General features: G+C 48.9%; 1 protein-coding gene across 2 annotated transcripts in view; it reads left to right on the top strand.

The window, feature by feature from the left end:
• The window catches only part of PPP1R36 (protein phosphatase 1 regulatory subunit 36), a 41,396-nt gene that overhangs the window by 8,984 nt on the left and 14,457 nt on the right, over positions 1-17,955 (top strand). For both annotated transcript variants that reach the window (XM_077323872.1, XM_077323874.1), the window contains exons 6-7: positions 227-325; positions 12,542-12,685. In XM_077323872.1, coding sequence (XP_077179987.1) covers positions 227-325; positions 12,542-12,685 — 243 coding nt within the window. The remainder of the gene's footprint in view (positions 1-226; positions 326-12,541; positions 12,686-17,955) is intronic.

The raw sequence follows: 17,955 nt of genomic DNA, 5'->3' as shown, positions 1-17,955 counted from the left end.
ACTTCTGTGTACCGGCAGAATTGCTTGAGGTGTACTTAGGGCATTTTGGGGCTCCCAGGCAAAACAATTCCAAATCAAGCCATTTGTAAAGTCAGCATCCATTCTTTGTAGCAGAAGGCAGCGGGATCCTGACATGTGGGGCTGAAAAAGTAACAGACCTGGAACAGAATGCTCTGTTGTGAAGTTTGCCCCTGCAGCATTGTGAGATGTTCACGTTTCACTCTAGGTGTAAGCAGCTGGATGATTTCCTCATGGCTCTGCTCTACTACATCAACTTCTTTTTGGATAAACTCACCCTGGAGAACAAGCCGAAATATTTCATAGGGTAAGTAAGACAGCCTTTTAGGTGCAGCGCATTTCAAGGCAGATATACCCGCGGTTGAGCTCATCATCGTGGACTGGTCTCCTTCGCCCATAGCCTGCCTTTGTCACTGCCGAGACACAAGGTAGATTAGGCAATATCAAAATGATCCAGTTAGAGGTAGAGCGTCTGATGTTCGGACATAAGGTCCCAGGTTCGATCCCCAGCATCTTCAGTTAAACGGATCTGATGGTAGGCAATCTGAAAGATCGCTGTCTGAGATCCTGGAGAGTCTGAGTAGACCAGCCTTTCTCAACTTTTTTACCATTGAAAAACCCTTGAAATATTCTTCGGGCTTCGAGAAACCCCAGAAGTGGCACAATGGTGCAGAATATGGTTGGGAGGCAGAGCTGTGGACACGCCCACCTGGGGCCCCTCCCTTTCCCATCCCCTCCAGGCCCATCATTGGCCATTTTTTGGGGGGGGTCAACATCGGCCCTCCTGAGTTGTGAGCAAGGGGGAGGGAGTTTGGTCACCGCCTAGAGGGGCGGGAAATCTGGTTTAATGGGGTTTAAGATTTTATGCTTTTATGGGGTTTTGTAAGATGCTTGTGATATGTCATGAACCGCTATGTGGGAGGGGCAGGATATAAATAGAATAATAAGTATGTAAGTAAAAGAATAAATAAATATCACCCAATAATTTTAAAACAAATTTTAAAAGCATATTAAAATTCATTCATTCATTCATTCATTCATTCATTCATTCATTCATTCATTCATTCATTCTTAAATTTCTATACCAACAACTCCCGGACCAGCCGGTTCACAACAGATTAAAAACATAGGACGGCAAGATTACCATCCTAATGCAAAACTACAATTAAAAAATTCGCTAAGATGGATGGCATTTTTCCTCATTCACCCATTCCCGGCAGTATCAGTCCGATGTAAAACTGGGTCGATGGTGGGCCCCAGGGGGATCCAGGTGACACAAAGGTGGGGGGGGGGGAAGGACCTGATCTTATAGCCCAGTGTTCAGCTCCCACCCACTCAGGAAACCCTTCCAGGGCCCCCAGGAAACCCCAGGGTTTCACAAAACCCCGGTTGAGAAATCCTGGGATAGACAATACTGCTCTGGATGGACCAGTGGTCTCACTCAGCCAGAATGAGATTCATGTATGTGTGAAAGTCTTACCCTCTCCTGAACCCTCCCAAACCATTCTGTTTGACCACAGCCTTGTTTCCTTCACAAAACCGCCTTCCCGGACATTTCGTAAGACCCATCGGTAGAATCCGGGCACTGTAGCAAGGGTATCCTCAAAACCATCTTTTATGCTTTTGCCCGGTATAGCCTATATTGTTTGCTGTGGGCTAGAGATGTAACACCATATTTTATTCTTTTCCTTTGTACTGCTTGACTAGTTTTGCTGCGGGTTGTGTCTGCTGTATCACAGGGGTCTTTGATCCTGTACAAGCCTTTGATCCATTGTTGTGGATTCGCATAGGTGTGAATGTAGCTAACTTGCCCTGAGGTTTTCTGGAGAGGCTCCGTGTTTGAAGTGATTAGGACTATCTTTCTCACTGTCTTTGGGAGTTTGCAGGCACCTGTGTCTATCCTATTTCCCATGGCCCTTTATGGCTGTGAAAGTTGGACGATGAAAAAAATCAGAGAAGAGGAGGATTGATTCGTTTGCACTTAGATGTTAGAGAAGACTTCTGCAGGTTCCACGGACAGCAGGAGTCTCAAACCAGGAAATACTACAGCGCATAAAACCTGATCGATCGCTGGCAGGCAAAATCTCGAAACGCTGGCTCACTTACTTTGACCGTATCATGAAATCCCACTCAGTGGAGAAAGCAATTATGCGAGAGTGGCCAGCGGTAAAAGGAAACCAGGCCACAAAAGAATGCAGTGGTTAGTTATGATCAAAATGCACACTGGACAGAACATTATAAAACGAAAAGAGGTGGTACAAGACAGGATCTCCACAACTTGTGGATAAAACTCGTGGATAAAATTGAAAGGGTTGAAAGGGTACAGAGGAGAGCCACGAGGATGATCTGGGGCCAAGGGACCAAGCCCTATGAAGATAGGTTGAGGGACTTGGGAATGTTCAGCCTGGAGAAAAGGAGGTTGAGAGGGGACATGATAGCCCTCTTTAAGTATTTGAAAGGTTGTCACTTGGAGGAGGGCAGGATGCTGTTTCTGCTGGCTGCAGAGGAGAGGACACGCAGTAATGGGTTTAAACTTCAACGATATAGGCTAGATATCAGGAAAAAAATTTTCACAGTCAGAGTAGTTCAGCAGTGGAATAGGCTGCCTAAGGAGGTGGTGAGCGCCCCCTCACTGGCAGCCTTCAAGCAAAGGCTGGATACACACTTTTCTTGGATGCTTTAGGATGCTTAGGGCTGATCCTGCGTTGAGCAGGGGGTTGGACTAGATGGCCTGTATGGTCTTTCCAACTCTATGATTCTGTGATTCTGTGATTCTGTGACTGAATGGCTAACATCATCAGCATCTGTACTGGCCATTTGGTTACCAAAGTGGCTTCATGCTAAAGGCTTTGGGTGGAGGGTAGATCAGGGGGCTGTGGAGGTAGGATCTTCAATCTTAGCAAAGACCTTGTGATGTTGAGTTCATTATGCCTTCAAGAAAGAGATTTCCCACAAATGACGCCTGCTTATTGGGAGTAATTGACAGAACCACACCTATATGATGGAGCGGTGATAAAGGATTGCAACCTTCAAATTGTTCATGCAGTTACTGGAAATCTGCTTTAGTTCCATAGCAAAGACTATGATCTGATCTCTCTTTCGTCTCCGTACTAAGAAATGCCGCCTTCTGTATAACCTTTTACCTACAGTGGAACAGAGGGGAAATGGTCCATGGAGTGCCTTTCAGATATGCGAAGGAATTATGTTTTGGCTAGAATCAAGGGTCACTTTAATGCTTATTTCTAATAGCTTGAGGCAGGCTGGCACTGGAAGAAGAGGGCTGTTTAGGAATATGCTCTGTTTCTTAGAAGCTTGAATGATGAGGCCTGACTTGGGCTGATTCTGCACTTACGTTTTTGCCCCTCCTCGCTGTCGATCCTGTTGAATTCAGATTGATTTGAACCTGGGTCTTTTTCCTCCCCCCCCCCAAAGAAAATTGAAACAGAAAGCCTTCTGCACTTGATTGGAGAAGCTCATAGGGGGGAGGGGAGTGCTGGTCATTTCCTGAACTGGTGGGGTGGGGGGGGATGGTCGGGTGACTCCAGCCGGCATTAGTGCTTTATTCCTTCTCTTTTGACTCTTGAGCCACTAGTGGCCTCTCAGAAAACAAGGCAAATCTCTGCTGAGAGAAGTGTAGGCTTCTGGAGCGCAGTCACTTTAAAACAGGGAGGGACGTCTTGCAACTGGGAACCCGGAAGTCTTTGAGCTGATGAACTGATGCCCTGGCCAATCAGGGAAGACTGCTTTGGAGCAGGAAGTTAATTCGCAAAAAGCAAAAAATCTACACACTTACTGATGGCAGTTTTTCAAATATCGCAGCTTATATCTACTCCTGGATATCACGGGGGAAAGTAACTGTGGATCAATCATGCATGTTGCTGAGGGAAAATTTAAAGCAGCCAAAATCAAAATGGAAATCAAATTCAGTGTAGACGGGAGGGGTTTATTCGGGCTGGGAGTGGATAAAAAGCCCCGTGCAGACTTAGCCCTAGTGACCATACCACATCAAAAGTATGAGATCTGGGCTCCAGGGCTGGCCCGGAGAGTTCGGGAGAGGACCAAAGGAGACCCAGAGATGACTTGGAAGGAGTGGCATGATTGTATCAGTCCATGCCTCTGAGCCAGTCCTATGAGGCAGATGCATAAAATTCTACGGTGCTCTCTGTTCTTGGCACAGATTTTGATGACCGTCGAAAGACTTTCCAGTCTGGCGTGTTTGCGGGTGACTCATGCTTGGTCCATCTCTGACACACACATGGTTGGATACTGTGCTGTTGTTGCACCATCGCGATCATGTGCAGTTTCTACTTCTCATCCGCACAAGAAAATTCAGAATGACTCTTTTAGTGCAGAGCTCAACGTGCGGCAGCAGTCCTGTTCCATCCGGCTTTGTGCTCCCGCCTTATCTGCATGAAGGAGACAGCCGCCATCAATAACCGCTGGTCCTGATGGCCAAAGGGAGCCTCCATATCCAGAGGTAGTCATCCTCCGAATACCCATGTGAGGAGGCAACATCAGGGGAAGGCCTCTATGCCATGTTTGTTGGCCCTCCAGGGCAACTGGTCAGACCCATGTGAGGCAGGATACTGGACTAGATGGACCAATGATCTGATCTAGAGATCTTGAGCTTCACCAGACCTGAAGAGGTTGCCCGGATACCTTTCCAAATGGATGTGTTACAAAATGCCTTGCAAGTTCAAAGCCTGGTATTGGGTTTGGTGTTGGAATAGACAAGATCAAAAGCTTATGAAGACTATCGGAGGAAATGTGTCATTAGCATATTCAGAGTAGAACTTCCTGGTATTTTTCAAATAATCTCCAGCATCTTGATTGGCTCATTTGAAAACTTTCTGCTCTTTTGAGCAGACTTCCTTCCTGCTTGCCTCCCGGGCAAACAGAATGAATGCCAAACAACAGTTAGACAGTTAGCTAGGACTCTCTCTCCCCTTTCTATGCAAAGTTTGTTTCTCTTCTAAATACAACTCTCATATTCTTTTAAGCAGCCTGGCAGGGTGCTCCTCTTTGAATATTTAAACTTGGAGCCCAGCATCTGAAGGGTGCCTCTATGCTACAAATACAAACCAGTTTTTAATCTTGTTTAAAGGCCACAGCTGGATTTGACAGATGGTATTGGAGGGAAGTTTCACAAATTCCCCTGGGCTGCCAAAAAGACAGATAAGTGGATTCAAGATCAAATCAAGCCAGAACTCTCCCTAGAAGCTAAAATGACTAAACTGAGGCTGTTGTACCCTGATCACATGATGAGAAGACAGTTGTCACTAGGAAGGACAATAATGCTAGGAAAAGTGGAAGGCAGCAGGAAAAGAGGATGGCTTGACAGGAGATGCACGGACTTCATCAACTGTGAGATGTTTGCAAGACTTGAGAATGTCAACAATAGGACGGCTTGGAGGACATTATTTCATAAGGTCACCTTAAGTTGGAAGCGACTATGTGGCACTTAACACACACATACACATGCACGCACACATGTGCACACATGTATGTCATGGTTCCCAGCTAAATAACCTGGGGCCTTGCAGTCATTTGCCAGGGCTAGGAAGAGCTATCCAAGAATCTCTTGCTAAAACATACAATTCCCAGCATTCTTTTGGCCATCACACCAAGGTCAGTTCAGTTTCCATGGAACTCTCAACTTTTACTTTTAAAAAAGGTTTCTAGTCCTTTGGATTGGAAAAAGAGGCATGGAAATAGGGTTGGAAACGTCTTCTGAAATCTGGGATTGCAGAGGTCTTCAGTGGGGTGGCTAAGCCGGGCTTCATTCCCCACTCCTTCCCAGGCAGCCTTGGGCTAGTCACCGCCCTGTTAGAGCTGTTCTCAGAGCAATTCTGTCAGAGCTCTCTCAGGGTCTTTGTTGTGGGGAGAGGAAGGGAAGGAGATTGTAAACTGCTTTGAGACTCGTTGGAGTCTTCTTTTTCTTGGTCTAGGGAGGGTGCTTGGGTACTCAGAGCCAGTTTGGTGCAGTGGTTAGGAGTGCGGACTTCTAATCTGGCATGCCGGGTTCGATTCTGCGCTCCCCCACATGCAACCAGCTGGGTGACCTTGGGCTCGCCACGGCACTGATAAAACTGTTCTGACCGGGCAGGAATATCAGGGCTCTCTCAGCCTCACCCACCCCACAGGGTGTCTGTTGTGGGGAGGAGAATGGGAAGGTGAATGTAAGCCGCTTTGAGCCTCCTTCGGGTAGGGAAAAGCGGCATATAAGAACCAAATCTTCTTCTTCTTCTTCTTTTTCTACTCTGTGTTATCCCTCGTGTGTCCCCAAACGCAGAGTGAAGTATGCAAAACAAATGAAATAGACGCTAATTTAGTCGATTTGCGTAACTGATATGGATTGTGCGATTCAGCCCTTCTTGGCACAGGATACAAAAACATGTGTTTTTCAAAAAACGCAGCCTTATAATCATTTGAATGTGGGATATTTAGGGAATTCAAGGGCAGTGCTCTCAGGTTTTCTGTGTCTGATGATTGTTCTGGAGTTGCTTGGTCAGATCTTCTGATGTGTCCTGGATTCCACTCCCGGTGCAGGTTGCACCTGCCCATCTCTGACCTTCCTTCCAGGTGTTTCTGGCTCTCTTCCTCAAGTCAGCACCTTCTGAGGTCTGTCCCTCCTCTCAAGTCTCCTTCCCTGGTTTTTGAGTTAGCTTTATTGAACAGACAGAAACTCCCTGGGGGTTGGGACCCCTTTGGGGGTTCACAGGGGTCGTGGCAGGGTAAGCCACCCACACAACAGCTTTGCGGGGTAGATCGAGATAGGGCGTTCATCTGTCTGGAGCAGTAGAAAAGAGTGAGATGGGCATGGTGGAACAAGAGGCAGAACTGAACTGAGAAACCCCAGGAAAAAAACAATTTATATACAATCACGATCAATGGATCTTCACGCCATTGGTCAGTTTCGGTTAAATTTCTGTGAAAGAACACTTGCATAATTTCATGGTTGGGGGTCACCATGGCATGAGGAACTGTATTAAAGGGTCGTGGCGGTAGGAAGGTTGAGAACCACTGGACTAGGGAAAAGTGCTTCGCAGGGCAAACCACTGGTATGATCCAGCAGGGCTTATGTTCTCATGAAGACCTTGGCCTCCATGCTCTGTTGTTGGCCCTCCAGAGGAACTGGTTGGCCCCTGTGTGAGACAGGAGGCTGGACTGGATGGACCCCTGGTCTGACCCAGCAGGGCTCTCCTGATGTCCTTAGGAAGGCCTCGGCCTCTCTGCCCTGTTGCTGGCCCTCCAGAGGAACTGGCTGGCCCCTGTGTGAGACAGGAGGCTGGACTGGATGGACCCCTGGTCTGACCCAGCAGGGCTCTTTTGATGCTCTTAGGAAGGCCTCGGCCTCTCTGCCCTGTTGTTGGCCCTCCAGAGGAACTGGCCAGCTAATGTGTGAGACAGGAGGCTGGACTAGATGGACCCCTGGTCTGACCCAGCAGGGCTCTCCTGATGTCCTTAGGAAGGCCTCGGCCTCTCTGCCCTGTTGCTGGCCCTGCAGAGGAACTGGCTGGCCCCTGTGTGTGAGACAGGAGGCTGGACTGGATGGACCCCTGGTCTGACCCAGCAGGGCTCTCCTGATGTCCTTAGGAAGGCCTCGGCCTCTCTGCCCTGTTGCTGGCCCTGCAGAGGAACTGGCTGGCCCCTGTGTGTGAGACAGGAGGCTGGACTGGATGGACCCCTGGTCTGACCCAGCAGGGCTCTCCTGATGTCCTTAGGAAGGCCTCGGCCTCTCTGCCCTGTTGCTGGCCCTGCAGAGGAACTGGCTGGCCCCTGTGTGAGACAGGAGGCTGGACTGGATGGACCCCTGGTCTGACCCAGCAGGGCTCTCCTGATGTCCTTAGGAAGGCCTCGGCCTCTCTGCCCTGTTGCTGGCCCTGCAGAGGAACTGGCTGGCCCCTGTGTGAGACAGGAGGCTGGACCGGATGGACCCCTGGTCTGACCCAGCAGGGCTCTTGTGATGTCCTTAGGAAGGCCTCGGCCTCTCTGCCCTGTTGCTGGCCCTGCAGAGGAACTGGCTGGCCCCTGTGTGAGACAGGAGGCTGGACCAGATGGACCCCTGGTCTGACCCAGCAGGGCTCTTGTGATGTCCTTAGGAAGGCCTCGGCCTCTCTGCCCTGTTGCTGGCCCTCCAGAGGAACTGGCTGGCCCCTGTGTGAGACTGGAGGCTGGACTAGATGGACCCCTGGTCTGACCCAGCAGGGCTCTTCTTACATTCTTTTGCTAAATTTTTTCCTGCTACATTCTTTTCCCCGCGTCACTTCTCCTCCCACCCTGTGGACATTCAGGCTCCATACAGTTGCTTTCGTCCTGGAAAAGAAACCTTTGGAGATTCCGATCTGAGATTTCCTGCAGCTGTAATTGATTTGAAACCGGACGGGTTTTCAGGTGAAAGCCAAGCCCTTGGATCCCAGCCTTTTCAACCGGGTATTTAGGCATTCCTTGTCTCATGCACTGAACATTTGCCAGACGAGGCAGTTCTGCAACCAGGCGTGTCTCTTGCCGGGGGCCACACCTAATTTTGCAAGTAGCATTATGTGAACAAGTGCTTGTCAGTCACCATCTTTCTTGGTCTGCTGAATCAGCACCTGCCCGCCTTACAGGGTGGCTCTCGAGTCCTGCAGAGTTTCTGTCAACCCACAAACAGGCTTGCACCTGAAGGGTTTGTGGCTGTGGTACCTTGTTGTTGTTAGGTGCAAAGTCGTGTCCGACCCTTCACGACCCCATGGACAGTGATTCTCCAGGCTTTTCTGTCCTCTACCATTCCCCAGAGTCTATTTAAGTTTGCACCAACTGCATCAGTGACTCCATCCAGCCACCTCATTCTCTGTCGTCCCCTTCTTCTTTTGCCCTCGATCGCTCCCAGCATTAGGCTCTTCTCCAGGGAGTCCTTCCTTCTCTTGAGGTGGCCAAAGTATTTGAGTTTCATCTTCAGGATCTGGCCTTCTAAGGAGCAGTCAGGGCTGAACTCCTCTAGGACTGACCAGTTTGTTCGCCTTGCAGTCCAAGGGACTCGCAAGAGTCTTCTCCAGCACCAGAGTTCAAAAGCCTCAATTCTTTGACGCTCGGCCTTCCTTATGGTCCAACCTTCGCAGCCATACATTGCAACTGGGAAGACCATAGCCTTGACTAGACGCACTTTGGTTGGCCGGGTGATGTCTCTGCTTTTTAGGATGCTGTCTAGATTTGCCATAGCTTTCCTCCCCAGGAGCAAGCGTCGTTTAATTTCTTTGCTGCAGTGGTTCCTGGTATATGCTACAAAAAGGCTTTGAGTCACATGGAGAGCCAGCATGGCATTGTGCAAGGGCCCCAGCATGGTCCCCTGTACTGAATCTTGCACTTGTTTATTGTGTCTGGATGCTCTGCTTCCAAGACTACCAGAGGAGCACGGGGGGTGGGTGGGGTGGAATCCTGCCTTCACCTGGATCTTGTGCTTTTAACAGCATCCTTGTTCCTGTGCAGAGTTCCTGTGAAGCTCACCTTGTGTTTCATCGGCTGGTCGGGGAAGATCTGGCTTGAAACTGCAGCTGTATTTGCATGGCAGTCATTCGAAGCCCAGGGTGGGGCTGGGACAATAGCTGCTGATCTCACGGAAGCGCCAGTGCTTTCCTGAAAGGGGTGGCGTGATGTAAGACCCATTTGCCAAAGTTGTTTCTTAAGGGAAGGGAGAATACGGGAGCTTTGTCCCAGATGAAAGATATAGGCTCTGCAAATGAAGAAGAAGAAGAAGAAGAAGAAGAAGAAGAAGAAGAAGAAGAAGAAGAAGAAGAAGAAGAAGAAGAAGAAGAAGAGTTGGTTCTTATATGCCGCTTTTCCCTACCTGAAGGAGGCTCAAAGCGGCTTACAGTCGCCTTCCCATTCCTCTCCCCACAACAGACACCCTGTGGGGTGGGTGAGGCTGAGAGAGCCCTGATATCACTGCTCGGTCAGAACAGCTTTATCAGTGCCGTGGCGAGCCCAAGGTCACCCAGCTGGCTGCATGTGGGGGAGTGCAGAATCGAACCTGGCATGCCAGATTAGAAGTCGGCACTCCTAACCACTACACCAAACTGGCTCTCTACATATACCCTGTACCTTCCCCTTGAAATTTGCATACAGGATGGCATTCTGTGATAATTTGTAGATTTTTAAATAATCTTTTGGTCAGCTAGCGCATTTTATGTTTAGGAGGGGCAGCTTGTAATCTGGCAAAGCCAGGTTTGATTCCCTGCTCCTCCACATGCAGCCAGCTGGGTGACCTTGGGCCAGTCACAGTCCTGATAGTGTTGTTCTCACAGAACAGTTTTGTCAGAGCTCACAGGGTCTCTGGTTGCAGGGAGAGGAAAGGAAGGCTATTGTAAGCCGCTTGTGACTCCTTTGGGCAGTGAAAATCAGACTATACAAACCAACTCTTCTTCTTCTTCAAGCTCAGACTTCTTCCCACCTGCAAGTTGTTTCCAAATCAACCCTGTCAGGTAGATTAGGCCATTCGTTTTTTTTTTCTTCCTCGTTTTGAATGAGCAAAATGAATAAAGTTTATTTCCATTTAAGCCAAGCGAAGCAACATTAAAGACCACAAAAGAAAAAGGTAAAATATAAAACGCTGTATAATCTATGAGACAACTATACAAAGAATAAGGTTAGCCTTGGGTCACATCTCCCAGAGACACCACACTGGACCTCCGCTTCTTAGCAGCCTGAGCAAAGACAGATGGTTTCCAGTAGCGATCCCCAACCTGTGGGCCGCAGATCACATGTGGTCCTTCGACTAATTGGAGGTGGGCCCCGAAAGACGCCTTCTCCCCCCTCCCCGGCCCTTTACTTCATCCCCCCGGCCCCTGACAACACACTTTGGGTGTCCTTGTCTCCCATCACTCCCAGATGGGACTATCTCATTGCAGAGAAACAAGCTCAGGGTTCCCATTGATTTGTCATTGTCATGAGTTAAAATGTCCATGAAAATAAAATGTTCCTTATGTTCATTGTTGTGGCGTGTCTGTCTCTTATTTTGAAGGGATGTTTAAACATTACCATAGCGATCAGACAGCGTTAGGGCAGTGGTTGAGAGTAGAGCAGTGGTCCCCAACCTGCGGTCCGCGGCCCGCTGCCGGGCCGCGAAGGCCATGGCGCCGGGTTGTGGCTCCCTCTCCCCGCCCCCCCGCAGTAAAAAACTTCCCAGGCCGCAAGCTTGCGGCCTGGGAAGCGTCTTACTGCGGGAGGGGGTGGAGAGGGAACCAGGGCCGTGCCGCGCATGCACGATGCATGTGCGCGGGCGCGCATGCGCGCTACACGGGCGGGGCAGTTGCCCTGCCGGTCCCCAGCCGAAAAAAGATTGGGGACCACTGGAGTAGAGGATTAAACTACCCCCCCCCCACCGCCTCAGTAAAAGGCGTTGAGTGGTCCCCGCCGTTGTGGTCCCTGGTGATAAAAAGGTTGGGGACCACTGGTTTACAGGAAATGTAGGCCTCGGAGTCTGATGACAGAAGTAGTAATTTCTCTTCAGCTGAGTGGCAGTTGGAACCAGGGAGAAGCAGAACCAAAAAAAATTGGCCCTGGGTTCTTCATGAAGTGGGCCATCCAGGATATAATGGTGTAAGCCCTCAAGAATTGGAGTTCCGCAAATGCAGTGAAATTGTTCCTTTTGTGTTTGGTGACAACAGCCATTTAAAAGGCTGTTTGCCTTGGCTGGATACGTAACAATGTAAGGGCCATTCTAAGGTTGGGAGTAGTACAGTTTTTTCTTGTTTCCATTTTGGATATTTATATTTCACCTTTCGGATATTTCTACCTCATCGTTCTCCACAGCGATCTCCTAAAGTGGCTTACAGCTTCGTTCTTTCCTCGGTTTTATCCTCACACCAACCCTGTGAGGTAGGCGAGGCTGAAATATAAGCCCAAGATCACCCAGGGAGCTTCCACTGCACGTGTGGGGATTTGAAATTGATTTTCCCCATTCTGGTGTGGCCTTCTATCATGCTTTTGAATATGTAGTTTAGGAAAGAGAGACAGTGTGCCGTAGTGGTTAAGAGCGCAGCCTCTAATCTGAAGAGCCTGGTTCGATTCCCCATTCCTCCACGTGCAGCCAGCTGGGTGACCTTGGGCCAGGCGCAGTTCTCTTAAGGCTGTTTTCATGGAGCAGTTCTGTCAGTGCTTTCTCAGCCTCACCCACCTCACAGGGTGTCTGTTGTGGGGAGAGGAAGGGAAGGCAATTGTGAGGTGGTGAGCTCCCCCTCACTGGCAGTCTTCAAGCAAAGGTTGGATACACACTTTTCTTGGATGCTTTAGGATGCTTCGGGCTGATCCTGCGTTGAGCAGGGGGTTGGACTAGATGGCCTGTATGGCCCCTTCCAACTCTATGATTCTGTGATTCTGTAATTGTAAGCCACTTTTAGACTTCTTTGGGTAGTAAAAAGTGGGGTATAAGTAAAGTAAAAAGTGGGGTATAAAACCCAAATCTTTAAAAAAAAATTGTTTAAAAAAATTGGTCTGGATTAACCTTCCTGTGCCCTAAACAATGTCTTTTTTATTACCTGGTAAGTGGACAGCCCAGTGCCTTAGAAAAGCAAGAAATGATGGAGACCCAAAGGAGGATGGAGGTGACCAAGAAACACCTTGCCGAAGTGTACTGCGTCCTCATCCTGGGATTGGGAATGGCGGATCGGCACCACATGGCTTGTGGAAAGTAAGGAACTGGCTGTGCCCAGAATATGTTCCCTCTGCGATAATTCACGGCTTGGCACCATGGCAGCCCATTCAGCGGAGATGCTTTAGGACAGGGGTAGTCAACCTGGGGTCCTCCAGAGGTTCATGGACTACAATTCCCACGAGCCCCTGCCAGCGTTTGCTGGCAGGGGCTCGTGGGAATTGTAGTCCATGAACCTCTGGAGGACCACTTTGACTACCCCTGCTTTAGGCAAGGGGTCCGCAAATTTAAGAATATAAGACAATCCATGTTATATGAGGCCAATGGAAAACCAAAACCAAAAAAAGGAACACAACCCAACCTTTACAGATAGGAACTCAGAAGTTGGGCTGTACAATAAAATAATGTAAAAATGTTAATTATTTATTATAGTGCACAATTACAAACAGAAAAAACTACATCAAAACTATACAGAACTAACAGCACATAAGACCAAACGCGTTTCGAAACTTACTGGGCCTTCCTCAGTGGTCAGAATTGTGACAATAAACTCTATATAAAATGTTTATACAAAAATCATTATAAAGTGTAGCTGAGTGGTTGAATGGGATCTGTAAATTATGGCTCCAACCAATATAGGTAAATTTTAGACTTTTTGGAGACCCCCTCCTATGGCATATGCCTAGGCTCACCTCTCTTCGCTATTATATAATTCTATGCTGAGTGTATATCATGTGCATCAGAAAAAAATCTATATGACTGGTTGCACTCCAGTACCAAGAATACCTTATGGATCCTTCTGGAATGCTGGAAACAGGGAGTGGGCATCACCACAAAATGGCTGCCGTGGGAGTTAGTCAGAGTGAGTCGCAAAATGGCTTCCCAAGCGGGTGGGGGCCAATGCCAAAATGGCTGCCATAGGAACCTGAAGCCATTTAGGATTGCCAACAAGTCTGAACGAGGAATACCAGCCTCCAGTTGAGATTTGGGGGTTCCTTGGAAATTACAGTTTTATCTCCACAGGACAGAGCTCCCTTGGCGAAAATGGATGGGGTGTTCTTTGTAGCATCGTGGCCCGCTGAGGTCCCTGCCCTTCCCAGGCTCCATCCCCAAATCTCGGGGAGTTTCCCAGCCTGGATCTGGCAGCCGTATCCCCCTTCTGTGTTGGATGCCAGGGGGAACATGGCAAGGCTAGTCTGAAGAAAAAGGTTGTCCCTTTAATAGCAACTGAAGGTGTGAAAAAGGGCAGTTTTAGAGGGACATAAAGGGCATCCAGGGGTAGTCAAACTGCGGCCCTCCAGATGTCCATGGACTACAATTCCCATGAGCCCCTGCCAGCTAATGCTGGCAGGGGCTCATGGGAATTGTAGTCCATGGACATCTGCAGGGCCGCAGTTTGACTACCCCATAGCCCAATGTTCTCAGTGCTGAGAAGCTAAGAAGGGTCAGTACTTGGGGGACGGGAGACCACCGAGGAACATGCTGCAGGGGAAGGCCACGGCACGCCTACTCTGCTCCTCCCCTCGAAACGCTTCTTGTTATAGTGACGTGACAGAGAAATGGGGCTTTGCTTTGGGAAAGAGATGCGTTGGGGAAGAAGGAAACAGGCTCTGGGAAACTGGCTGGCAGGGCCCGTGCGTTAGAGATCGCTGCCTGAGGGAAGGAAGGAAGGAAGGAAGGCAGGCCAACCGTGGTTTCTGGGCGGTTAACCTGTGCCACGCTGGCCTGCGCCGTTTCGAAATCCTCGGGGGAAAGAGGCGGGAAGTGGCCAATTATTGCCATGACGAACTGTCTTTGTGCCACCTTCTCCGTGCGCTTCCTGCGTTTCGTGGCTCCTCCAACCTTTCTTCATAATTTTGTTTGGAGTTGGCCTTCCCTTAGGGTTGCCAACCTCCCAGGGGGTGCCTGGAGGTCTCCCACCATTAGACTGGATGACCAAGGTCAGTTCCCCTGGAGCAGGCCTGGGATTTGTTTATGGCTCAGGAAGGGTTTCCTGAATGGGTGAGAGTTGATTTTCAATGTATTTTTAAAATTTGTTAAACATTTATTGGGTGGCATGACCACGGGGTGGCCAAACTGTGGCTCTCCAGATGTCCATGGACTACAATTCCCATGAGCCCCTGCCAGCAGGGGCACACAGCTTTCCCCTCCTTCCCCACCCATAGAAGAGGAAGAAGAGTTGGTTTTTATACCCCTCTTTTTTCACTGTCCAGAGGAGTCTCAAGCAGTGATGACCCGTCAGCCAAAAATGAATAAACAGAAAGAAATTTCGAAGCTGGCAATGCCCAAAAGCTTTATTCAGAACGAGTTCCTAGGTGTAAAACCTCGTTTTCATATTTTACTTCCTCAGTAAACTTATTTCTAAATTGCTTTTTTTCCCCAGGGATACAAAGTCTTCAACCCACTACCTAATTCTTATATTTTATTTACCTTATAATTTAGATTTTAAGCCATATAATTGGGGTCTATTAGTATCAAAGGTCCATAAAGGTAACTATCTTATAAATGACCCACAACAGACACTCTGTGAGGGAGGTGGGGCTGAGAGAGCTCTGACAGAACTGCTCTGTGAGAACAGCACTATCAGGGCTGTGATTGGCCCAAAGCCACCTAGCTGGCTGCACGTGGAGGAGTGCAGAATCCAACCCAGCTCATCAAATTGGAAGCTGCTGCTCTTAACTACTACCCCACGCTGCGTTGCACCTGACAAAATTCTCTGGCCCATCTTATTTGGCCTGTTGCCTTTCTGTCCTAAAGGCAAAGTAAAAATGTCTCCCCCCCCCATGTTAATGGTACCTTGAATCCCCCAGTCTGTCATTTGCTCTGCTGGTGCGTTTCAGCTTCAGCCAAATGCACTGCGCCTTTGTTTAAAATAATTACGGCTGAATTAACCACGCTGGCTTACGGAGGGGGAAGCCGCTTTGAACGCAGAGACTTCTGAGCGAAGAAGCCAACTCCTCCGCCCACCGGCTCAGCTCTTTTATCCGGCGACTAACTTCTGGCAGGTTTTCTGTCTGGTGTTTTCAGTTTGCCAGGGACGCTGGTCGGGAAACGCCAAGGGAATCGCCTCCGTTGCAATCCTTCGGATCGGTAGTCTTTGGACCGAAGATCCGTATCAGAGAAATGGCCCAGAGCTGGAACATGGTGCGGCTTTGGGTGTGCCATGTGCAATCAAGACGCTTCCAACTTAACGGCAACCCTGTGATGTAACGATCTCCCAAATGTTCCATGATTGGCAGCCTTGCTCAGGTCCTGCAGACCGAAGGCCATCTCCTGTTGGATCTGGGTCTTCTCCTGCCGCCTTCCGCTGTTCCTAGCATCATCGTTTCCACTAAGTCTTGTTTTCTTGCAATGTGACAACCGTCCCAGTTTAGTCATTTTAGCTTCTGGGTGATCTGCATTTCTCAATATTTTTTACTATTGAGAAACCCCTGAAAAATTCTCCAGGCTTCGAAAAACCCCAGAAGTGGCGCAATCATACAGAATATTGGTGGGAAATGTAGCCGTGGACAAGCCCACCTGCCCCCCCTGCCCCCCTCCAGGCTATTTTGGGGGGGGGGGGTCAACACGGCCATATATGCCTGGCTTTCTCAACCAGGGTTTCATGAAACCTGGAGTTTCTTGATGGTCTTGGAGGGGTTTCCCAAATGAATGGGAGTTAATTAATTTTTAATATAGCTTCAAAGATTGTTAAACATTTATCGGGTGATATGACCATATATAGTCATGTCAACCCACTCACTCCTCCCAAAATGGGCATTGGTGGGCTTGGAGGGGGTGGGAAGGGGCGGGGCCCCAGGTGGGCGTGTCCACAGCTCTGCTTCCCAACCATATTCTTCACCATTGAGCCACTTCTGGGGTCTCCTGAAGCCTGAAGAATGTCTCAGGGGTTTCTCAAGGGTAAGAAAATTGAGAAAGGCTGATCACCCCCCAAATTTTGTAAACCCATTTGCTAAACCCTTCCAGGGCTGTCAAGACATTTCAGGGTTTCATGAAACCCTGGTTGAGAAAGCTCTTTTTTTTTTTAAAGGGAGAGTCCAGCTTGATTTGATCATTTTGGCAGTCCGCGGTATCCACAAAACTCCCCGCCAAGACCATAGATTTGCTTCAGGCTAAACCCGTTGGTTTTGCAGGGCTTAGACTGGAGTAACTCTGCATGAGACAGTAACATCTGTACCATACTGAAATTTCAGCCTGGAGAAAAGGAGGTTGAGAGGAGACATGATAGCCCTCTTTAAGTATTTGAAAGGTTGTCACTTGGAGGAGGGCAGGATGCTGTTCCCATTGGCTGCAGAGGAGAGGACGCGCAGTAATGGGTTTAAACTACAAGAACAACGATATAGGCTAGATATCAGGAAAAAAAATGTCACAGTCAGAGTAGTTCAGCAGTGGAATAGGCTGCCTAAGGAGGTGGTGAGCTCCCCCTCACTGGCAGTCTTCAAGCAAAGGTTGGATACAGACTTTTCTTGGATGTTTTAGGATGCTTAGGGCTGACCCTACATTGAGCAGGGGGTTGGACTAGATGGCCTGTATGGCCCCTTCCAACTCTATGATTCTATGGCCTGTATGGCCCCTTCCAACTCTATGGTTCTGTGATTCTATGAAATCAACAGGGACAGCTCGTGATGAAAGAAGATGGAAGGACCAGAGAGGAGGGAAGTTGAGAGCCACCAGCCACCTTGTCTCTTGAATCAATGAGGAAAGTTAGAGTTACAGCAGGGAGATTAAGATTTTGCCCTCCGTCTCTGTCATTTCCCATCTCTCTCTGCTTTTCCTCGGCTTCCGTAGGTGATTTCATCGTACGGCCTTGGCTGTGATTCCCTCTCTGGAACCAGGGACTGTTGTAGCAACACTGGGGTTCAAAAATAGTCCCCAGAAATGTATACAGTCAGTTTGATGGGTGTCTTTTGGCAAACGCTCCCTCGGCTGCTTGGTGCGTAACGTTGAAGCAACCACCGGCGTGGATTGAAAAATTATGTAGTTGACACTAGGAAGTTTATTCTGAGAAACATTCTCCCCTTCTAAGGGTGTGGAGAAATATGTGGAGAGATTTATGGTACCATTCTAGGTCACTGAATTCCTCCTCCCCTGACCTCCCCCCACAAGCTGAAGCTTGGGTAGCCCCTTTTAGCCAGAGCCAGCTTGGTGTAGTGGTTAGGAGTGCGTACTTCTAATCTGGTGGGCTGGGTTTGATTCCCCACTCCTCCACAGGCAGCCAGCTGGGTGACCTTGAGCTCCCCATAGCCCTGGTAAAGCTAGATTGATACTAATCCTGGACGCTTTAGGTTGATCCTGCATTGAGCAGGGGG

Source organism: Paroedura picta, chromosome 2 (genome assembly GCF_049243985.1).
Source record: "Paroedura picta isolate Pp20150507F chromosome 2, Ppicta_v3.0, whole genome shotgun sequence".
NCBI classification, from domain to species: domain Eukaryota; kingdom Metazoa; phylum Chordata; class Lepidosauria; order Squamata; family Gekkonidae; genus Paroedura; species Paroedura picta.
This window is presented reverse-complemented; position numbering and strand designations above follow the sequence as displayed.